Source organism: Ostrinia nubilalis, chromosome 14, assembly GCF_963855985.1.
Source record: "Ostrinia nubilalis chromosome 14, ilOstNubi1.1, whole genome shotgun sequence".
NCBI classification, from domain to species: domain Eukaryota; kingdom Metazoa; phylum Arthropoda; class Insecta; order Lepidoptera; family Crambidae; genus Ostrinia; species Ostrinia nubilalis.
In genome coordinates this window covers 9,525,163-9,549,658 of record NC_087101.1, presented here as the reverse complement: position 1 = coordinate 9,549,658, position 24,496 = coordinate 9,525,163, and the positions used below count along the sequence as shown (strand labels likewise).

At 36.7% G+C, this 24,496-nt stretch overlaps 2 protein-coding genes across 3 annotated transcripts in view; both read right to left on the bottom strand.

Moving 5' to 3' along the window:
* Window positions 1–17,101, bottom strand: part of LOC135078112 (1-phosphatidylinositol 4,5-bisphosphate phosphodiesterase) — a 105,498-nt gene extending 88,397 nt beyond the window's left edge. For both annotated transcript variants that reach the window (XM_063972688.1, XM_063972687.1), the window contains exon 1: window positions 16,928–17,101. The gene's annotated coding sequence lies outside the window, so the exon portion shown is untranslated. The remainder of the gene's footprint in view (window positions 1–16,927) is intronic.
* A 682-nt stretch (window positions 17,102–17,783) lies between these two features.
* Window positions 17,784–22,382, bottom strand: LOC135077856 (zinc finger protein 616-like). Its single transcript, XM_063972393.1, has 4 exons — window positions 22,328–22,382; window positions 21,318–22,206; window positions 19,425–20,143; window positions 17,784–19,093 (listed from the first exon to the last, which is right to left on the bottom strand). Exons 2-4 carry the CDS (start codon window positions 22,189–22,191, stop codon window positions 18,413–18,415), a joined length of 2,274 nt encoding a protein of 757 aa, XP_063828463.1. The 5' UTR covers window positions 22,192–22,206; window positions 22,328–22,382; the 3' UTR covers window positions 17,784–18,412.
* Window positions 22,383–24,496: the final 2,114 nt, after the last annotated feature.

Below are 24,496 nucleotides of genomic sequence, written 5' to 3'. Positions count from 1 at the left end.
GTAAAGAGGACGGCAACAACCGATAACACCACCGCCTAAATATAGCAGCCGTGTTCGTTTGGGATGTGATAAGGTGTACAATAAAAATAAAACCTCGCTTTTTTGGCGTTTCTAATATAAGATCCTTAACTTTCCTTGTCTATCCATAACTTTCCCGATCATGGTGCACTAACAAGGCTGAAAACAAAGACTAAATAGTACCGATTGCTTTTCAATATTGTCGATTCAAGTGTTACAAAGTCGAGGCAGGTCGACAGTTTTATAATGCTTGCCTTAAATGCGCATTAAGATACAGTTGCATAATATTGAGAGTAGTAATAGTGGTTCCTAATAAAGTATTGTTATAAATAGCTGTAGAAGAAACTTCATTCAATGGAGTACGACCATTCATTATTTTCTTTCGCGTTAAGCTGTTCTATTTAGGCTGGGTGCGTCTGAAGTGACAAGGTCTCCGGCTATCACATTATGTCATGGGTGAACGCGATCGGTAGCTTGATGGATTGGCTGGTTCGGTGATGATCGATGCTAATAGATCATAATAGATGATAAAAGAGGCATTTAATAGTATATCGATTGATCACATCATTGATACCAACGAAAAATTATTTTTTGAGAAAAATCACATAATAGAGGGGCTAACTATGATTCAGGCATTGTATTCTTCTGTCAATAGGTACGAAAGAATATAATTTTCTGGTTTACATAATTTTGTCCAATCGAGAAATTGTGTTTTCCCATTGACACTGGAGTTCCCCATCGGCTTGTTAACCCATCTCTATTTGTCTCTTTCACTCACCGACATGAGTGAGAGAGACGCATGCCATTAATAGAGGAATCTGAAATTTCAATTGTTTTACGAAATAATACCTCTTGAGTTTTAACAGAAGGTCTATTTTCCTGTGCTCTCCGTGCGTTGTAAAACTATGAATCAAAGTGTTTATATCGGGCGGGGAAACTAAACATGCTAAAATATACACTCCGGTTCAAGGTGCGGCTCTAACTAGGTATTCAGATGTTTCAGTCTATGTTATGTTAACGTTGTATGTAAAATCTTTATCAAAATTACGATAATTAAGTGTACTACCTACTACTAGGTACCTATTTGCAAGACAATATAACGTTGAACGTGTTGTTAAAATATACACCGGTTCAAGGTGCGCCTCTAACTGTTCAGATGTTTCAGTCTATCGAACGTTGTGTGTACGTTCTTTGTAAAAACTACGACAATTAAATGTACTACTACTAGGTGCCTATCTGTAGGACAATAGAACAATGAAGTAAATTGGATACTCTACATCACAAAAGCCGCGATGTCAGTGTGTTAAATGAACCAGTATAAATTAATACGCTTTTAATTAAGACAAATGAAATGAAACTGAAGCAAGGAAAATGTTGGCCAAATCTCTACTAGACTAATCTGAAGACCAAAGCATTATTTTGTTTTAATTTCATTTCAGATACAAAAGAAGAGAGTTGTGTTTAAACTCTTTAAGGCTGGGTTACACCAAACTTTACTTTAACTTCAACAAACGTCAAAAATCTGTCAAACTCCATACAAAAAACACCGGTCATTGTTATAGTTACGTTTAAAGTTAAGTGGTGCAACTCAGCCAAAGTACCTATGTAGGTTATTTTTTACATAACTGTAAGATTGTGCTCTATTTATTTTTCCTTCCTCGTTAGGTCATCCACGTAGCTTTACGTAACAGTTTAGACACGCCCTTGACAGTCGATTCGGTAATGCTTCAGCTTCAGTCACAGCACATGGTTACTCATGTGGTCACACCGCCATTGTCCAACATTAGCCATGGTACATTCGCTCGAATTAATTCGATACATCAACACTGCGTCGAATCTGCTGGAAAATCGTGTGCGTGTAATGTCATGGTATTAATCCAGAAGTACTGAACGTCCATCGTGAACGTACCCTTGACTTCTTTTTAGAACAGTAGGGTGCTTCATTGTTTTATCTTGTCTTTATCTTTACATTGAATAGAATAGAATGGACTTTATTGACATAATGAGCACAATTTATAAACAATAAAAATACAACACGAAGAGAAAAAAAAGAAAATAAGTTTTTTTTGCATAAAATAGTCGCTTCCGCTGTCTGTACGTTTTCAGCAATAGTACTAGTGATTCATGAAGAAATGCAGTTAGACAATTGAAATAGAATAGCGCGCGGTTGGCAAAATAATCTTTTTAATAGCTATTTTTGTACCGTGATGGACTTAGTAAGATGTTACAGAACGAAGAAATGTTAGTTCCTACATACCTACTTATTTAGTAATTTTAGTATGTATAAGTATATGGGAAAGTGAACGATCGAAAATAGAGGTTTGAAAAAAAATTCTTGATGCAGTGCAACTAATGATATAACAGAAAAATCTTCTGTATCGTCGTTAACTCTACAATTTATTAGATCACGGAAACGAAGACGTAAAATTTTCAGTTCAGTGGAAATTATCGAGAAAATAATTATCTGTTTATTGTTTCTGCAAAGGAGTGATTTTATTGTCTTCATTTCATTTTGTTAGATATTTCTTAGAGCACCGTAAAACAAGCTAACATGGTGTAGTAATGTTTTTTATAATACTTATATTTTTGCATTCAAAATGCATGTTATTACTATTGTGATCGCAGCTTTACCATCTCAAAAAAGATGTTACGCGAAGTCTACTCATATACTTGTTCTGTATAGTAATAAATCATTCGTTAAAAATATACATTTCCCGATGCAAGATTAAAATCACGTCCAACAAAACGATTAAAACTAGACTTTATTTCTTTTCTTTTGAGTAGACATAATATATGAATTCGTTACTCATATGATTTAGTTTTCACGCGGCTACTAAAATTATAAACATCGCACCGACGGAATCACCCGCTGCGATCTCTATAATAAGTAATGAGGTAGTAAATCATTTTATAAATAAAATACGCTAAAGTAACTAACCTTGCTCTGTGGAATTTTTTCCAGTGTTTAGGCCAAGGAAGCGTCTGCGAACAGCTTCAAGGCTACAACTATTGTTTATTAAAAAGAAAAACAAGAGAACAACGCTCTTTTATGCTTACTTATTGTTATAAGGTCTAATTGAAACAAAACAAACTTAATAAGAAAAGTAAGTGACCGGCCTGTAATAATATTTTCTTTTTAAATTTTAATCTAATCATCATAAAAACGAGTCATTATTTTTTATTATTTTTTAGATTAAGTACCTATTTAGGCCTCAAATTAATGAGTACAGATATAAAAGCATTTTTATCACTCGCATGAAGCAAAATAGGTCACACCTGTATTTTTCACTTTCCATTAAAATTAAAAGAGTCTGCAACTGAAACTAACTGATTTTTTCTTGAATGAAAGCCGTTTCTTTCAGGAGCTTAAAGTTAAAAGTAGTAAAGATCGTTACAGGAAACTTTAAATTCATTCTCATTCAATTATCCGGTCTCAAGCTTTTCATAATTGAATGATGAACGAATTAACTGAACAATGAACCAACTTTGTAATTCTAAAGTGGTTTAACGAGTCTTTAATCTTCAGTCCACGATGGACGATCATCATGGCGTTTATACATTAAAACTCCGTTACGTTAAAAACTAAAAAGTTTACTGTAATCGTTTCAAATAAAACCCTGATTTGTATTTATCTCTATTCGTCACTGGGAAGTCCACATTTGACAAAAAGTGAAAAAGCATTCATAATTACCTAGATCTACTATAGCTAAACAATTGTTTTCATTAAAAAAAATATAAGTTCTAGTAGGTACTACATGAGATTTACATGAAGGGTAATTTTAATGTAAGTATTCATCTGACAAGGTATAAAGTAGAGATAACTTATTATTATTCTGTGGTAGAGCCCTCAATAGTAAAAATTTCAGGAAAATATCATGGCTTTTGTTAATTATGGGACAACAGACGTACAATTCAGCCGCGTGTATATGGCCTGTAGATAAGAAAATCCTTCCAAAAGATCAACAAATAAACACTTTAAGCAGCGGCGTTGTAAACTCTGTAACTTACTACTCTCAAGCTCCCAGGGTAATTCGGCTACAAACCACAGGATAATCGTCCAAGGGACTCTGCTGGACCCTAAGTCCCTAATTCAAGTGAGATGTAGGTCGGTGCAGTAAACTGGTGGACAATGCTGCTGATGGCGGTGCCTGGCTCGATTGTCGACACTCTCCTTTATTACCCTGCTACATTGTTATTGTCCTGAGAGCATCTGTGTCTGAATAGTGTTTTTTTAAATAAGATCGTAGATGTCAGTGTTTTTTATTGGAAACTCTATGGTAGGTTGGAGATACACCCGTATTTACAAACGATGCTTACTTAAGTAAAGCAGCACCCTGTGCGTACGCGCATTGTGAGACCTCATAGTAATGTTTGTGAATACGGGGTAAGAGCAGTGAAATTACGTTTTTATTGTATTTTTACCCGACACCAGAAGCACCAGAAGGAGGGTTATGTTTTTAGACTGCTTATTTACTTTACCACATTTTCATGCTACTCGTATGTAAAATAAGTCTCAATTCAATCATTTTTTTACGTAACCTAATTCCATTTACCTAACACCATCCATGATGGTAGACTTTAACTGCAAAGTAAAAGCGTAAAAAGAGCTTCGAATATAGGTATGCACTCGTACTTCAAATTCATTAAAGAACGTCGCAAATATGTTAATTGATAAAAGCTTTCACGTACTTTTTCGCGAAATTTCCATACCTTCGTAATTTTCGGTCATTGGTATCGCCTAAAAGCGGTTTCAGAGAACACGCAAACGCCATTCCACATTCATTACTACTTCAAAATGTGAGAAGCATAAAATGAATCATTCAATTGGGAGTGAATATTTCAAAGAAGCACATTTAAGTGTCGAATCTTTGTTCGCTATGACTTTAGGGCTTGGTAGACAGATAACAGTACTAAATTAGACGGCCAAGCCCACTCCGACTTATTCCGAGAATAGTGGGTTATCTTTCTGCCTAGTTCGTTAGTAGCGACATTGAGGACGTGTTTTCTTGCTAATTAAATACACAATGCGATATCAAATCTATTTTAGTGATTTTAGCAATCCGAAAGACAAAGAAGAGAATGGAATTTAAGTATATTTTCGACTTAAATTCTAAAAATTATTCTGAATTCGTTTTTTAAGTTAGGTATTGGCCCTTTAAACTTTCATTAAGACACTCTATTTTTCTTTTTTAAACTAAGTTGGGACCTTTAAAGTTTTACTTGGGTTGACCAGTGGAACTCACAAAAGATTATAAAATTCCGAGTTGAGCATTCATTCATAGTCGGCGAGATGCATAAATATCGGAAAAACACTCTTTCTGCCATCAAGAGAAAGTGCGACGTCAAGTGTTGAATTTTCCGCTCGCTTCGAGCGAAACAAAAGAAGCGGACGCGTCTTCACCATTTCCCGCCATCGCGCATCGGGGGCTGCCATGATATTTCCCTCCGTTGCCGTTCGCGCGCATTGTTCTCTCTGAATAGCAATGGTGGGCAATTGGGCATAGACAACGAATGTGGCTGTATTCCTTGTCTGTGGCTTTGAAAAGTAGAGCGCAAGTTCAACTGCAAATAGCACCGGTCCGCTTTGTTTAAACAGAAAATACAATATCGTCTCTCGTGTGGAAATCCCTGGTGTGACTTTTAATTGCCATGGGCGTTGGACTTACTTTACTTGATAGGACCATGCAACAGTAGTTTACATGCCTCTCAAAAACGGTAGTAGGTAATACAATTTACTGACGAATAAGTAGCTGTTAGATTCGAGCATGTTTTCACGTAATCAGACTGGTAAACCCAATAAAACGATATAATACATCTTAAACACCACTCCCACTCTTGTGATCGTACATCGTCGATTTTGGTTTCAAGAGAAAATCCTTTTAAGTGTTTCCCCGATTCTGGGCAAGTTGCCGTTTAATCTTAATCCCCATTCTGTTTGATGTTAAAAGTAATGGCAAATGGCGCGTTAAGGGGATAAATCACGTAGTACTATTAGGGAGGTGTATCCATTTTTGATTAGTATTTATTACCTTGTTTTAGAAATAGGGTTTATTTCAGAACAAGCAATATTTGACAATCTGTTTAATATTTAGGTAAGTATCAGTTAACTGTTACCATTATCGACTTAACACAATGATCTGTGACCATTTTAAGGTGTTAAAGATAATTTTGAAAATAATCATTTTATCATTTATGGAGAACAGGACAGTAGTATTCTGTGACAGAAGTAGGATAGGTGCTGTTGCACTCCTTGGTCCTCTACGTTTTTACCGAATCCCTTTATTATATCCATAACCGATACACATTCCAAGGATACTACTCAATTATCAAACTGAAATCATCACGAAAAGCCAAAGCAAAATTCTCGTATTAAAAAGCGAAAATTTATTTTTATATTATTGTAAAAAATTACATAAATCTGTTTCAGAATTTACACGAGTGGGCAAACCGTGCTCCCACGGTGTCTGCAAGCAAAACAAAGAATAAATAGTCCTAGCCGAGTACACAGCCCATGTGTAACAAGTTTTAACATAAACTCGGCCGCGCAAATATGGGCCGGCTCTTTGTTTGTTGCTTTGGGTAATTATTCACGAAGTGCCTATGTTGAGCCTATTCTGGGCATATTGTACCAAAATGGGGTATAAGTTTAAATATTTTGTAAAATAGCTGTCTCACATTTTTTTACGCATGGATGTTTTTTTTTTCAGGGTAGCCTGAAGTCAGAATGTGTCAGAATTCAAGATTGTTACTAATTTTTCAATCAAATCATAATTATTCCAGCTTATAGCAGTCCACTGCTGCTGGACATATTAAGACTCCAAGGATAGTTACAAGGCACGATCTCCTGCTTTCTTCATTCAGCAGCTGCCAACAATTTTCTTGAGGTTACTGTTCCATGGAGCAAGAGGGCTACATCTCAAAAACTGTCGTAACTAACTAACTTTGTACTTTTCAAGTTCATTAACAAACAAACAATGATCTTCTTCTTCACCTGAAGACACAATACTAAAATTATTTCTTTTAAACAAAAATATTAGAATCGCTATTGTTATACCAATACGTGGGCGGATAAGCTAGATGTAGTATGTATTTATTTATTACATTAAAATTAAAATGATAAAACTATTTCTTGCAAAATTATTTATTATCCCAACTAATATTATAAATGCGAAAGTAACTTATTTGTCTACTAACTGTCTGTCTGTCTGTCTGTTACGCTTTCCCGCTTAAACCTCGCAACCGATTTTGATGAAATTTGGCATAGAGATAGTTTGAGTCCCGGGAAAGAACATAGGATAGTTTTTATCCCGGTTTTTGAAACAGGGACGCGCGCGATAAAGTTTTTCTGTGACAGACAAAATTCCACGCGGGCGAAGCCGCGGGCGGAAAGCTTGTCAAGTAATATTATGCAATACTTCAATAGAAATGCGAAGCCGGACTGAGCCGTGATATTTTAAATTTTCTAAAAAGATTTCTTTGTACTGCATTAATACTGTACTTTGTAGTACTGTAAACATTTCAAATGTTTTGCCCATATTCTTCAATATTGAATAAGTGAGTTCCCATCGTCTGAAAATAGAGTGGTGTTTAAAATATGATACTAAGTAAGTACCAAGGTAACGAATTTAACTACTTGAGTGGGCAGTATGTACGCAACCCTACGCTGCTGAATTTTGAAGCCATTGGAACTCTAGATTTATCGAACTATAGTGTTTTATAGCTTTAGTGCTTTGAATTGTTGATGGCATTTCTACATTTTCTACCCAATCAAAATTTTGTTATCTTGTGGTTTGTGTAATTTTATTGCAAAAAATCGAATCGATAATTCGCTTAATCGGTTAGTTCCAAATTATTGTATTATTCCAATTAAACTAGATTCCTAAAGTCTTCTTTTATCGATTAGTCGGTGTGAATTCGTAAAGCGACAGTAGGTAATTTATTAGCGCTTTTCCGGCGGAATTTAAGTCCATTAAATCTGTCTAATGCCCCACTTCGTTTGATGTCCTCTTTACACAGAATCAATAATGTAGGTTCAGACATATAGGTATTTAATGTAGAACCAAGATCATCTCTTAATTCTTGCTAAAAGCATAATAAAACTCATAAAACTCATTTATTTCTGTAAATAGGCTTTAAAAAAGCACTTTTACACGTCCCAGTATTAACCCTACCACTGCTTCAGGACAATAAATGGGCCAGTGCTGAGAAGAAGCAGCGCAAGAAACTCAGACACTATTGTCAGCCTCTTTTTCAAAGGTTTACAGGCTTTAAAACTAGGTACATAGTTATAAATATTTATGCGAGCTAGGCAGTTACGGTACAATAGGTACATACAGTCATGCAGACATGAATTCTCAAAAATCTTTTTATTTTTGTTTTAATAAATTCAAGTACATAATATTTATCTACTAAAGCACATAGCTGAATGAAGTAATACGTTTAAAACCATGACTTCACAGCATCTATTGGCATGAAAACTACTTATTTTACAGCCGCGACGAAATCCTGCACACTCCTGCACATACTTAATAGGAAATCGCGATTCCTATGCTTTTCTGAAAATGTATTCGCAAAGCGCTTCGCATTCATGTAGGTATGTGAGATGCAGGCACGTGTACGTTACTTTTCTATTGGGATTTACAACGAGGACAAGCGCAATTTTCCTTTGTAGGATATAATACATGTAAGCCCTGAAGGATGTAAGTAAGGGGGCGTCCATAAATTACGTGAGACAATTTTGGCCATTTTTCAACCCCCCCGCCCCCCTTGGTGAGATTTGGTGAGATTTTGCCTGACCCCCTCCCCCACCCCTCTAATCTCACGTGATATTTAATAAAATGCCTATTTTGCAATGTCTATGCTTCGAGCCTATTAGATTTATATGATATTAATAAAATGTAAACTAATAGTTTAAAAATGTACTAAAAGTCAAGTTAAACATTGTTATAAAAACATTTTTTTTGTTATTTAACCACTTGTCATTTGACATCTGTCAAATTTGACTATTGGTTACTTTAACTACGAATACATAATATTTTCATACGTATGTAATGTCATTTTTTAGGGTTCCGTAGTCCTGACAAGGAACCCTTATAGTTTCGATATGTCTGTCTGTCTGTCCGAGGTTTCGCTTGGGAACTATTGGCACTGGGGAGCTGTGATTTTGTGAAGGTATGTATATTAAAATCACACCGACAAAACGGTAAAATAAAATTTTGAAAAAAAAAATTTTTCTAGGGTAGCTCCCCTGCATGTGTGGAGATAAATTTTTTTAAGGAAAACTATAACGGTTAAGATACATTACTTAGTTTAAGAGTAATAGTCATTTGAACATGTATTATACAATTTCTTAACCCGTAAAATCTAAGTTTACTTTCAAAAGTAAACTTAGAAAACACCTACTCAGCATTCAAAAATGACTCGTTGCTAAGTATCATCAAGTCCTCTAGTTGTTCTTTAATATTCTTTTTGACATCTACAATTTTATCGTTTTTGACATTTGACATTTCCTTTAATTATACATATTAATGTTATTTAATTATTATTTTTTTTATTTGTATTAATTTCTTCTACTACTTGACATTAAATTTGACATTTATAAAACTTATATCCTGATACACCGAGCAACTCAGACCGCGGCCGCCGTCTGAAAATCAGCGTCATGTGGTATGCACTTGACACATGCTGAGACGGGGACCTTTTTGCTGCTGCAGCGCCGCCTAAGTAACTGTCCTGATTAATTTTAATTGTCATTCTTTTGACTGGTTCTGTAATGTTGACCGTTTGTTTTATGTATGTATGTATATTCATGTGGCAGCAAAATAAACGTTATTCTATTCTATTCTAAAAATTCCTTAGAAGAAAATATGAAAAGTGACTTTAGATGAAGTAATTGCTTGCTTCTGAAATATATTGTGGTAACGACAGACAGACAACTATGGAACCCTACACTGCGCGTGGCACGACACACACTTGGCCAATTTTTTACGCAATTGCGATGCCGATGACGTTTTTCTTTAATTTCGATTTTTCTTAGTTTCGACATGTATTCTGCATCTTTAGTGTTCACAAATGCAGATGGATGCATTTTTAGTTTAATTTGATTACACGGTTTAGAATAAATTGTCATTATCATCATAAAAAAAAACATTTTTTTTTACTTCAATAACCAAGTTTTCTGGCAATTTTACTCAATTTCTTGCGGGAAAAATTACGGGATATTTTCCGAGACCCCCCCTCTCCCCCACGTGAGATTTAGTGAGGTTTTCGTTGACCCCCTCCCCCCCCTAAAAGTCTCACGTAATTTATGGACGCCCCCTAAGCAGTTTTATACGCAATTTTTATATTAATGTTAATAAACCAACAACTGTTGAATTACATGAACAGCTTACTATTACTAGTTTACTATTATAGTATTTACCGTTATAGGGACTACTATCATACTATACGATACATAAATTGTTAAAGAACGTCGTACTAAAATACTTAGCGGTTCAGTAACCGAGTACTAACTAAGTTAATAATACAAAAGTAGTAATAATTTTGGGCCTATTGTTCAACCCCTGAAATATTAAAATTCAACCCTAGACTGAAACCAAACTAAAGAGCCATCACCAACTTGAATCCATTCTAAAGATCGAGCGTAGCATTAGAATACGTGTCATCTTGTTAGATTTCAATACGTTCGTTCGTTTCAGCCAAATGACGTCCACTGCTGGACAAAAGCCTCCCCAAGGATTTCCATACATTTCAAGATTTCAATAAGTACTTACATCTAGAAATAATGTCTCTGTATAGCTACACTCCTGCAGATAATTCCTTTGGCCTTTGCTGAAGTTCGTAGGCGAGTTGCCACCGGAACTTGTTTCAGCCGCTTCAGAGCGCCGGGAGTTCCGAAGCTGCCGGTTTCAGATGCATTCGTAATTCACTTCCTCCGGCTACGTTTCAGTTACGTAGGTATTGCGAATGTATTGGAGTTGAGTGGAACTTAATTGAACAGTCAGGGTTTCACACTACACTCTACATAAATATGTAGGTACATTTTGGTTAAATAATTGTACCAATTGAAAGTATAATATAGTGTGCATGATGTTTAACTTGAAAACTCTCCTCTAGGAAAGCGACTTCGTTTTATAATATGTAGTGATGTTCTGAATTGACGTCCCTAAAAGCTTAGGCGAATAAAAAACGAGCATTTAGCATAACACCATTATTAGATCAAAATGACATTATAATAAATCGATGATTCATATAACAAAGAAGCATTAATGTAATGGTTAGTTGTTTAAGAATAAAACTGCCAAGAAAAAATAAGCTTGTTAATTAATTGTCAACAGAAGAGTATACCTACGTAGCTTATACAAGACAACTATGTATATTTACAAGGAAACATTTTCCATTATCTCCGTACTTATTCCCAGAAGTTTTTCCAGTAGAATTTCCCTGTCGAGCCTCATTTAGGGAGCGATTAGACAACTAATTAAGTTATATAAATATGACATGCCTTAAAAACATTAAGTAAAGGACCTCGTTAACCTCCAGTGTTTCCGAGAAATGAAGTTTCGTCGTAATCAACTTTCCTGGAATTTTCCGATCTCGGAAATGTTTCAAATAGGGACACTGTTGTCAAATATGAAAAAACGGACCCTGTTCTCAGTAAAACATTCCATATAATGTTTTTAAAATGTAGGTACCTATTAAAAAATAAAATAAAAATAATTACTACCAGAGAACCTCGAATAAGCTTTTAGGAGTTGATAAATATACCTAGAATCGTTTTTCATAGTTCTGTGATAGTATCGAATATTTGATATCGAAGAAATAGACATTTAAAAATCCTCATCAACATCAAAATCCACATCTATTCCACAAATAATCTAATTTCAAGGAGTATACGTTTGCTCTCGAAAGGTACTCGTATAGCCACAGTAGAGCAATAAGTATTTTATCTACACTAATATTATAAAGAGGAAAACTTTGTTTGTTTGTTTGGTTGTAATGAATAGGCTCAAAAACTACTGAACCGTTTTTAAAAGTTCTTTCACCATTCGAAAGCTACATCCACGAGTAACATAGGCTAAATATCATTTTGGAAAAAATAGGGTTCCGTCAAATATTTAGATAATGTAGTCCACGCGCGCGAAGCCGCGGGCGGAAAGCTAGTGGCTATAAAACGATGTTTTAAGCATGAATTTGCGCTTAAGAAAACTTTGTTTAAACTGAAGTCTAAGTTTAAGTTGAAATTGAGCTTTAAATAACGAGTTGTTCGTTAACATTTATACATCCTACCAATAAATTACCATTAAAACATAGGTCACACTTCTGTCTACATAATAACTCATAGTAATGGCACATTTGAGCCCTATCCTATTTATACGAGATTCCCCCGCTGTCACGGTACGTTAGATTTATTTCTTGGGTCAGTAGACATCTAGTTTATTTACAATGCCCCTCCGTCCACCAGGCGAGCGCGGATCAAAGAATATCCTGTAATAAGGTCATAGGTGGCTAGTGGAAAATACGCAGGCATCTTATATGTAGTTTATGGGGCAGTTCAGAACAATACCATAAATACATTTCACTGGACGGCCGTAGGCATATTTTTTGTTTAATAAAATAAAGTTCAAAGTTTTTAGGTCAAATTCCATATTACAATGTTGGATTTTGAGGATACGATGTACAGTCAGCGTCAAATAGTTATTGACACCCAAAGTGGCCAAAAACATGACAACACAACCTTATACTAATTGTAAGAAAGACGTGTTTGCAAACTTTTTGGCTACTTAAGTCACGAACTATTTGACGCTGACTGTACTTATGCAGATTAATAGTGTAGAGTGGTACCTGTGGTTGTTCTTAGTATCATATTTCAGCTAATGACCAGTGTACCCTCCGTGTTGCGTGACTAAATTGCAAGTTATTTTGCTTAATTAATGCCTACTTTTGAAAATCGAAAACAAGTTTAGTCAGTTAAGCTATTAAACTTTTTTATAGGCTTAAGTAAGTATGAAAATACGACAACAGGCTTCATTCAAACCCATTTATTGTTTAAGTATCAACTTTTTGTAATATCTACCATTGTAATTCAAAATACTCCTATCTCTAGATTTGCTTGTTTTCATACAACGCATTGCTAAAACTAGAGCTCCAATGTGCGTATTACATAAGGTAGAGTAAACAAAAAGTTAAAATACAATCTCCAATTCAAAGTTAATGTCAGCTAAATGCCAAAGGTGAAGAAGTAGGTGCAAACTCGATCAGAAATTTGCACCTCCCGAGGGATTCCGGTTAACTTCCGCTGCGCTCGGGAACGTCTGGTATTGGTATTGGAGATATTGACTTGACACACCTTCATCAACCTGAGCGATTTTCCTTAGTACATAACATGAAAATGTAGAAGATTAGAACAATTTCCCTCTGCTACAAAGAGTAGAGATTACCAAAAAATTTAAGTCGGTATATGACCGGTAGGTACTCGTAAGTTGTTCTTCTTTTTCTTCTGTCTTGGTTTTGATGGCCAGGTTCCTGATGTCACATTATAAGTGTATTATTGAAAGGCTAACATAATCATGGTCCACAAACTTCTTCCTGTCCATTCAAATCTCAATGGACTCTACATTATTAATCTAAATGAACTCTAGCAACAAGTTAGTTTTGATAAAATAAAAAGAAATTAAATCTTAGGCTGGGTTGCACCATCTTACTTTAACTTTGACTAACGTCAAAAATCTGTCAAACTCCATACAAAAAACACTGGTTATCGTTATAGTTACGGTCAAAGTTAAAGGTGGTGCAACTCAGCCTTAGAATCCGTTAGCAAATGCTCCAGCTCTACATTTTCAAATAGAAGCTCTATAAATTACTTTATGAATGCAGTCAGCAAAGCCTTGGAAATGCCTTATGAAATGAAGTGCAATAACTAGCTATTCCTGTCTGATAATGAGTTATTGGATCCGGAGATATTAAATTACAGCTGCAGTTGCATTTGCACTGAGTAGCGCTTTATTTCGAGGAAGATATTTATTTAGGAATCAAATTGCAGATTTTTATCAGTCACACACCTGTTTTCAGGTAAGTTGTATGCCTAACTTAAAAAATCTCAAGTAACTATGTTACTTATTAGGGCTCTAATTCATTAAGACACGCATGCACATGAGAACGCTACAACAATTCTAATCATTGCATAATAAATCCACTTCACCATACGATCGCATAACAAAAAATATTTCTACACTCATTTGGTTTATGGACATTGGACATTGGAACATACATAATTCAGGAATCATTCCCGTAACTCGTATTGTATGAATGGATTTTATATCGCCAGGGTAACATTCTGGGGAGCTCGAGTAATTCCGACCGAATTGTTTGGCAGCGGAATTTCAGAGTACCAGTTCCGTACCTACCAACTGAAAAAACGTGTTCGCTCAAAAATCGTAAATTTTGCAGAATCGTTCGTTATGAATCGCTGTTGTTTTGACTGGGCGACCTCGTTTCGCTGGCGTTAGAAAAAAAATGCGCCGCCGCGAAACCGTTTGATTTAAGAATATTAATTGAACACAAATTTTGTTCCGGTAAAAATAAACTGGGGACTTCCCTGTTATAAAATTACACCGCTCCAACCTACTGCAGCATTTTCCTGGTGAAAAAAGCTGATAAAACGTGTTTTTGCATAATTAGTCCGTTTGTTATCCACCGTTTCTGTGTTTATTTTGTCTACAATATTTAAAAGGTGTGATAAGATTGTTCATTAGTCGAATATGGTACAACAGTGGGTCCAAAGTTTGGGTCTTAGTGGGGTCAGTTAAGCTATCTTTTTTAATTAGCTCACGTTAATTACTTCTCATAGATAATTATGTACTTTTGACCATTACCTGCTAAGTCACACAAAACTACTTTTGCATGTTTTACGTTATCTACTTTTGGCTGTAAACATAAACAGGTCATATTAGTGAGTTATCTGGTGACTATTGTGACCTATTTGAAATTGAAATTCCCATAGCTATGAGGATATGTTTGCAGTACAAAACCGCTAAATCCGTTAATGCAAATGGACATCTTTAGGAATTATTAGCGTGTTTGTATACTTGGACATATTTACACTAGAAATCTCGTTTATCGCGATTGCTTATCGCACGAGGTCGGTCTCCGAATCCGGTTGTTGCTAAACTTCATGTAGTTTGTTTGTTTTATCAAATATAATGCCAAAAAATTATAAATAGCACGATTAAACTAAAATTATGAACAATTGACGGCTATGTTCAGCATTGGACGTCATTATGGCTGACATTATTGCTGATATTTGTATTGTAAGTAGGTATGTATTGATTTTTGTATTGCATACAGTTACACATAATATACAGGATGGTACGTTTTAGGCATACTGTCATAATAAATACAGACACTTTCAAATCATTAGGTGCTTATCATTTTGTGAACTGGTTTACACGCCCGTTATTTATCCATAGTTTTGAAGTTTCAAGCTCACACTGATATTTAATAAAACTTGACAAATTACATTTACTATTGACACTTAAATTATTTCACAATGCTAGTTATTAACCGACTTTTAAAAAGGACAAGGTGCTCAAGTAAACTTTACAGTTGATTGAAGTATGGCGGTGGTTATTTGACATGAAGGTATTAAATATGATTGACATTATCAATACAAAAGCCAAGATAGATCTTAAAACCATACTAATAAAAAATACATAATATACAAGATGCTCATTTAAGTCCGTGATGGATCCAAATAAGGGGTTTATTCCCGTTGTCCCACTGGTGGGAATTAATTTAATTAAAAAATATCATTTTTTTATTCCCGTTGTCTCCACTGGCCGAATGAGTGGCGACAACGGTAATGAAAAACATTTTTCTAAATTATTTAATTAAATTCCCGTTGTTTACACTGGTGGGGACAACGGGAATAAACGAATATTGGAGTTTAACCACACAGCCCTATGTTCAAAATAAGTTTCAGTGGCGTTTTGAGCTATAGGTACTATAATTACATATAATGAATATCTCTTTCTTTTACTAATAAGTATTTGGTGAAAACATTGGACTCTCTCGATCTGGAAGACCTGGGTTCGATTCCCAGGCAGACAAACAAATTTTGAAAAATCTCTTAATTGTTTTCAGGTAGGATATTCATCCCTGATGAATCAACCTGATTGTCTGAAAAGATAGATGATTTCATAAAAGTTGAGCCTCATAGGGAGCCATTTCGGACACCCATCATAGTAAAATTTCAGCGCACGGGAATCGAACCCGCTACCTCTCGAATCAGCACTTCGATGCCTCGCTGGGCTATTGGAACCTAAATTGTAAATGGTCTCACTGACAAAGTGAATATGAAAAAGTAATGTATAAAAACATCATTCTTAGAGAATCTTATTTCTGGTAGGTAGGTCCCTACAATGGTGTTAAAATAATAAAACTAGTAGCTACTGTGCGTTCACTTGAAAAATAACATTGTGTTTTTCAACTGAACGCGAATACTTCGTATTCATGTAGGTATATGCAAATATACCTATTTTACTATGTAATATTTATATATCTCGCAGGATAAAGTGTAACTTTGATTTGATGTAGTAGAGAAATACATTTAAACAACAAAATTTTTCCTGAAACGATTTCAGTTCAGGTAATATCAGAAAATCCTGAACACGGCGGTGTTTAGACAAAGAGATCCATCAGACCCAATGGAATTTGAAGTGTAGCCGTCCCAACTGTAGCTGCTCATAAAACTGTTCTATCACTAGCAGCAATAAAAGCTAACGATGCCCGCCGACGGGCGTAAGACCAACAACAGATAGACAAACTAAACCCTGTATGGATTGAAGCTATTAACAGCGCATTGAATTGTCGAAACGTGACAGCGTACAAGATTATTGCCATTATTACTAACCTTATAGAACTGAGTATCCTCGGTGCGGGTCACGCGTGCGGCACTCGACTTATTTATACTGCTGGGCTGTGTGTTATATGATTTTTTTATTGATGTGTAGCGTTTTTTTGTGTGTCAAATCTCGCGGGCGCGTTTTTTGTCGCGCTTGGCGGCTCGAGACGCGGCCGTCGCGGCGCGTGGACTCGGACTGAGGAAATGTGGAAATCCGATGTCGGTGCGGGCCGGCAGGTGGCGCCGCGCGTGCGCGCTGCCCAAGGTCATGCGCGGTGCCGGCTGTGCACACAGCACACGAGACACAGCCCGCACCCTATGCTCCACAGAACACAGGAACTATCCAGGCTATTTCCCAGTTGCCCCCAGGATAGCTTCCACTGGGGGCGACTGGGAATTTAATTTCAAAAATATTCCTGTCTCCTCGCTGGTGAAAAACGGTGTTAGGAAAATGGATTTCCACGGTTTTCATAATTTTTACATATATTTTTTTTAAATGGGGGAAAACGAAGACTTTTTTGTAAATAAATTCCCAGTTGCAGCACTTTCAATGGGTATGCTGACATCACTAGTTACCAAATTACAAACAGTTTGTTGCTTGATGTGAATGACGTGTGATCCGTAAGCATGTGCTGAAAAAATACATTTTAAAATATTTCAGGGCAGTTTTCACACATTTCAGGGCTAGATTACCTAGGATATCGAAAAGGGAATAAAGCACCTAGTACCACCTACCTATTGTATTAGTGCTTATTCCGTAGCACTTTACTTACGCTACTACACTCACTCATACGTGTGACTTTGATAATGTTGTAAAATTTGTAAATTAAAAATAAGTTAAATATAAATAAAACTTTATTACACAAAACAAACAAAACATAATACATAATAACACAAAGCCAGCTTTAGATCGTTATTAATAAATACACGGTAGGTAATTAAGTTGATTATGAACAATTCTGTATTCTATATTTACTGTTATTGATTTACTTAGTTTATGCAAAATTTAATTTTACATAACAATAAGTATTTATGAACGTAACGTAATTATGCACAGATACCTACCTACCTACTTTAGATTTTTCATAACGCCATGATTTTTATAATCACTAATCATGATTTCATGTATATTTTCACACTTACAGTGCATGATTGGAATTAATGTTAACACAATATAAAAGAAACTTTCTCGTCATCTATAAAAACAAATGATAAAAAAACAAAACAACAATTAAAGATCTCAGAAAAACAAAACAAAAGAAAACAATTAAGAAAAGTATAAATTCTTGTAAAACCAAAATTTTTAGGAACTTTTTAAACTCATTCATTACTAAAAGATCGTAAATTTATCTATTTTAAAAATATTATGAAACCGAATGCCACATTTTCTGTTCCTGTGATTTTTGATTTCCTTACTTGTGATTTTGTAAATATTAATATAAAATCTTGTAAAACAAAACACATATAAAATGAAATGAAAACTTACAAAAAGGTTTACTTGTATCTCTTCTTCCTCAAGAGTTTCTTGGCGGGAGGTATTGCCATATTATGGACATTGATGCAATGTTTTTTCAGCTCAGAATATTTCCGAAACTTGGACCCACAAATTAGACAGTCCACTATAATTTTTCTAACGTTGTGGACAGTCCATTCGTGGTCCCACTTCTCTTTCAGAGTCTTGAAGTAATCGTGACAGAACCTGCACCGGAACCTATTCGACAGCTGTTTAGTGTGAGCACATTTTATGTGTTTATTCAGCATAGACTCAAAGTAGAACACCTTATCACAGTATTGGCACGTGACGGGAGCATTTTTATTGTGGTACTCCATGTGCAGTGTGATCATCTTTTTAGAGTTGAATTTCCTGTGGCACAGATCGCACTGGAGGTATTTGGTGCCGTGTATTTTTTTGTGTTTGGAGAAGTTCGAGGAGTCGCTGAAGGATTTGTCGCAGAATGTGCATTTGTAGAGGGTGAGTTTTGCGTGTTCGCGGAGGTGTGCTTTGTACCTGTCGACTTTGGTGAAGGTCTCGACCTGGCAGACCTCGCACTGGATGTTGAGGGTGCCGTTTCTGCTGACGGGGGTCTTGGCGAGGGTGCTGCGGATGATGTGCTCGATTAAGTGCCTCTTCAGGTCGCCGACGCGGTCGAATACTTTCAGGCAGACGTCGCAGGCCTGGAAGAAACAGAATTTTAGTTAAGACCCAGCGCGGCGTCTTAAATAATAATTCTAAAGTTGAAGTACTTACTTTGATAAACATTTTCAACGTCACTCTTTAGAGCTTCATTAGGATTGTCACACACAAAAACAGTAAATTCAGTCTAAACTGAAGTAATTGACAGTTACTACGAGTATAAGCACAGAATATGAAAATGTACCTACTCATTACATTAGATAACTATAATTGGAGTGTCTGACGCAACTTCTATTTTCACACACCTGATTAATTAATTAAGTATAAATTAATAAATTATCTATAGTAAATAGTATTATTATAAAAATTTACCTTATTGTATCTCCTGTGTCTCTTGGCTTTTTTGGCGTGCAACAAAAAAATCTTATTGGACATAACTTTCGCAATAACAGAATCAGCCTTTTGTATTTCGTCATTCGTGCACTCGTCTAGTATGTCGCTTTCAATTTTGAAGTCTTCATCGTCCCCTGGAGAAGGCGCCATGATGTCAGTGTCACTGATGACCTCATCTATCAGGGACTCAGTGAAATCATCGTCGCTCTCTTCTTTAGTGAACTGCTGATTTTTATGCATTTCTTCATGCATTTTCAGATTGGTCAACTTATTGGCGACAAAATCGCAGTAGACGCACATGAAGATGTAGTGAACTTTAGCGCAATGGGACCTCAAGTCCTCGATATCAGCGTAGGTTTTGCTGCAATGTTGGCAGGCGTGCTTCCGAGAGTGGATTTTCCTATGAGTGCGAAGGGTGAACTTTGACGCGAAGACTTTGTGACACTTGTTGCACTCTAGTTCAGGGTCCCCATGGCCCATGCAGTGGAGCTCGAACTTCTCTTGGTTCTTCAGACTCTTGCCACATTCACTGCACATGAACTTCACTTCGCTGCCAGGACTGGACGAGTCCATGTCGAGCGAAGAAGACCGGGGCGTTCTGTGGCTGCCCACCATGTGCTGCTTGAAAGCAGATATCTGGTCAAATATCTGCTTGCACTTGTCGCACTGATATTTCTTCTGGTGGGGATTCACATTATCTGAAATTGAGAAAGTAAGGGGGCGTCCATTAATTAATTTAAGCACACATGTATTAGTGATAAGACCTTTATTGTACACTTAGTAGGCAAATAAACAATTTGAATTTGAATTTGAATTAATTACGTGAGCCTTTTAGGGTGGAAGGGGGTCCAGAAAAACCTCACTTAATCTCACGTGGGGGAGAGGGGCGGTGTCGAGAAATATCACGTAATTTTTTTCCACAACAAACAGAGTAAATCCTCCGTCTGCATTTGTGAACACAGGCCCAGTTTTTAGATCCGCAGTTTCCTACCAATGCTTAAATATTAACAAAATGTAAACTAATAGTTATAAATTGTACTAAATGTAAAAAAACTGGGCGTAAATTGTTTTGTTTTGAAGGGGGGGGGGGGGGGGGGGGGGTTAAAATAGCCAAAAATGTCTCACGTAATTAATGGACGCCCCCCTAAGTTAGTACTTAAGTATAAGATCTATAGAACAAGAAATTCTGGGCGTTATTCTCAAAACATACCTACGTATGAAAACTATGCTCAATTGTAAAATAACAAAGTTCTAAATATTTTCGTAGTTTCAACTCTAATAAAAAACAAATAAAACTAGCTATTAAGCTTTAAAGTTATATTATTTCTTGTCAGAATTTCATGTTTTGACAAAAATATCTAACTAATGAATATTTCGCTGTAAAAGATAATGGTAAGTAGGCATTCACGCTTTTACCTGCATAGAGATGCAAGTCGATCTTGACTACAGACTCAACTGTTTAGATTGCACAATAAGTTACAATAGAATGCATGCACATTATACGACCTTATAATAAAATGTTGCTACAAACAATAGGGTGATATTATAAAGTTTAATTTAAAAAGTTTTCTTTAGGGTTAGGACTCTAAACAAAACAAACTATTTGAAACATAAGTAAGTCAATTCTAACATAAACCAATGGCAGGATTTGAACCCGCTACCGTAACGGTCGTGAAAAGTTCGTTACGTGGACCAAGACAAAATGATAAGGACTTAATGTTAGAAGCATTTTCTGCCAATTCAACGGACTGGAAGAGAATAGTTTTTGTATTGTTTGCTTAGTTTTGTATTTCGTCGTAAATGAACTAATTCGAAATTTTGATATTTTGCAAAAACTAGAGAAGGACTAAAATAATAAGAGATATCACTTACCAATAACAACTTCATGATCGACCTCCCCAGTCCCAGAACAGATCAGGGTCGGGTCATTAACTGCTATCTTCTGAATCGTCTGTCCACAGTGCGAGTCGTGGCCCAGGAACAAGATGGTCTTTCGTTGCTTCGACACTGACTGGATATCCGACGACATCAGCTGTTTCAGAGCCCCGTTCTCGCTCTGAATCCCGATGTATTTGCGCTCCTCCCTCGCCTTAGTCTCCTTCTCATTCATTATCTCCTCAGGCAAGTGAGAGAGGAACACCCCACACTCGAACTCATCCTCCTCGTACAAATTCAAATTGCCCGCATCAGAAGTACTCGGCTGGACATTCTCCGCCGGTATCTTCCTGAACTTCTTATGCTCAAAATCCTCGACCGGCGAGTAGTGTATGGATTCCTTGTAATTGTACACGTTCTGAGTGATGTACGTGTTACGTTGTTCGACGGTTATATGCCCAGACCTTGTCTGGCGACACACGGAGTACTCCTGAGTCTCGGTTGCGTCATACTGGTTGTATACGTACGGGCTCCTCACCGGGTCGATCCATACCTGGGACTGATTGTACGGATACGTTATCTGGTTGCCCGATTCAATCTGCGCAAGTTGATCATGTTCGAATCCCGAATCTTCCGTTGGGGATTCAACATGATGAACGTTAACATCATAACTATCTATAAGTTTCACGTTACAAAAACCGGTGTAGATACACATTTCGTTACCTTCCGTGTCTTGCGACGTAATGTTCAAGTCGATAAATACGTTGTCCGTCACCTCACAGCTCGTTTCCAACGTGGTACACTTCTTCGGGATGAGAAGCACTGGATACATGATGTCGGACTCCGACATCGTTATGTTCGCTTGGTCCATATTTTTGGGCACGATCTATGTAAACAAAGAAATTCCATATTCAATAAAACAGCTGACTATATCATGGTTGTTGAAGGTAAATTAACAACAAATAATTTCATAAAATACCAACGATTTATAGAGAAATTAAACTTACCACGTGTTGCGGCGGTGGCAGGATAGAAATGGGTCCGCAGAAAATTTAAAGGAGGTACAACCGTCACCGTGACGTACATTTTGCAATCGAATCTACCTCCAATTTTTAACATTTTTATGGGAGGTAAATTTAAAATTGCAACGGTAGAAATAATGTCAACTTTAGTTTCTTTTTTCATTCAAGTTTTGATTTAGAAACGTCACGTTAACAAAAACAAAATAAATCATGGAGTACGCTTTTCTTTTTAAATATTTTAAAAATAGAATGCAAAATTTCCTCGTTTATTTTTTGTTATGTTGATTGAAACGTGTAATCTAAACTGACCCTTATTTAGAAGCATATAAAGCTGATAAATGCAAACAGGTATTTATTGTAGGTCATGGTCATGTTCTATTTTACGAATTTTCTATCTACGTCTTAATTTTTTAATCATGGAGGATAAATTCAGTAATTAATCAAATGTTTATCAATCGTTATTTAGTTATTGGTGATTAATGAAACAAAACAATCATTGATCTCTTTTGACCGTGCTTTTGACCTATTGATTTAATACACAGAATGATGATTAACACGATACAGATTTTTAAGGGAGATCCGTGAATTTTGCCAAATTAGCAATAAACTACAATATTAGGAGGCTTAGGTTCTTCATTTAAATTAACTGCTGAATTTAGGTTGGTTCCCAAAATATTTTTTCAAACTTTAATAAATTCAAAATACGATGAAACAATTTATTTAAAGTTATTTTTTTCTAATAGCTATACAATTAATTATTCTCCAGCAGATATCTGTACCTACGCCGAATACTGTCTTAGTAGACTGCATGTTTTAATGTCTTGTCCAGCGATTTGGGAAACAATTAAAAAAATCTCCGCGCCCCGCCAAAAAACTGACATCTGTTTTTTTTAATCCAGGAAGCAGAATCCGACAGCAACGGTATTGCGTATGCGGGTATAAACACCTCGTATTACTTACTAACTACTACCAGGCCTGGCTCACTCCGCGCGGTACATCCGATAATTACCTACAGCGAAGCGCCCCGCCGGCGGGTATTATATCAGTCGAGTGTCACGCGCGCGCCCGTCAGGACGCTGGCGTGCGTTGTAGTACCTAATTCTATGATCGAAGTATTATTTAAAAATGGACATAAAGAGAAAGAAATATTATTGTGCGGCGTTCGGGTGTTTAAATTCGAAAAGAAATCTACCGGATTTATCTTTTTTTTCGCTTCCCAATGATGCTGAAAGGTATGTTGGCCATGTAGGTAATCAATAATTCTTAGGATAGTATAGGAACCTAACCTACCATGACTACTGCTCAGAATGCGTTCGTTCGTTTCAGCCAAAAATGACGTCCACTGCTGGACAAAGGCCTCTCCCAAGGTTTTCCATAATCAATGCGTACTTACCTACATACGTACCTCATTACAAATAAGTAGATTAATTATTTTTTCACCAGACGGCAACCCTAACAGCGTAAGAAGAGTTCAGAGGCACGCGATAGAAAGAGACAAAACTTGTAGGTGGATAAAATTGTAGGTACGTAGTGCTGTGCGAGCTGAATTCCACTGTATCGCGTCGTAGCAAGACTCTCATTTATTTAAATCGTCTTGCGGAGTAATCCTTCTGTACCTGTACTATTACTTATTCTGTGCTACTACTTACTAAATACTTTTACAAAGAGGTGAAATAACTTCTTGCATTCTACCAGCGTCGGACTGGCCATACAGTCGGGGTGGCATTTGCCAGCCGGGCCCCAGCCTGCGCGGGCCCCCCAAGGGCCTTTTTTTTTTTTTTTTTTTTTTTCGCAGGAAAATACTTTGCGTATACCCGCCGCCGTGGGACTCCCTTGTCGGGTGGCAGCAATAGCGGCTGTCACCCGACAAGTATACCCACTAAAAAAAAAACCTGCGGTGCACCCTCTGCGTTTTACTGGCACGACGTGGGGTCCTACAGATTCAGACCACGCCGTGCCGACGCATGGCCCAGCCTTTGCCGGGCCTCCCGCGCTAAAGAGGGGGTCTGCCGGCACACTGGCAGACCCCCCCAGACAGGGTGGGACCGTGCAATGTGGGTGATGGGCCCCCCGGCCTAACACCCACTGGTCTCACCTAGGGAGGCGGAAGGAGGCGAGCGAATCTCCTCCTTCTTGGCCCCCCAAGGGCCTGGG

Excerpts from the sequence above, each read along its gene's own strand:
- LOC135077856 (XM_063972393.1), bottom strand. The coding sequence starts at position 22,191 with ATGGACCAAGCGAACATAACGATGTCGGAGTCCGACATCATGTATCCA. Across the intron at positions 20,144-21,317 it reads CGATCATGAAGTTGTTATTG|ATAATGTGAATCCCCACCAG; the intron begins GTAAGTGATATC and ends TCTCAATTTCAG. Across the intron at positions 19,094-19,424 it reads GACACAGGAGATACAATAAG|GCCTGCGACGTCTGCCTGAA; the intron begins GTAAATTTTTAT and ends TGTTTCTTCCAG.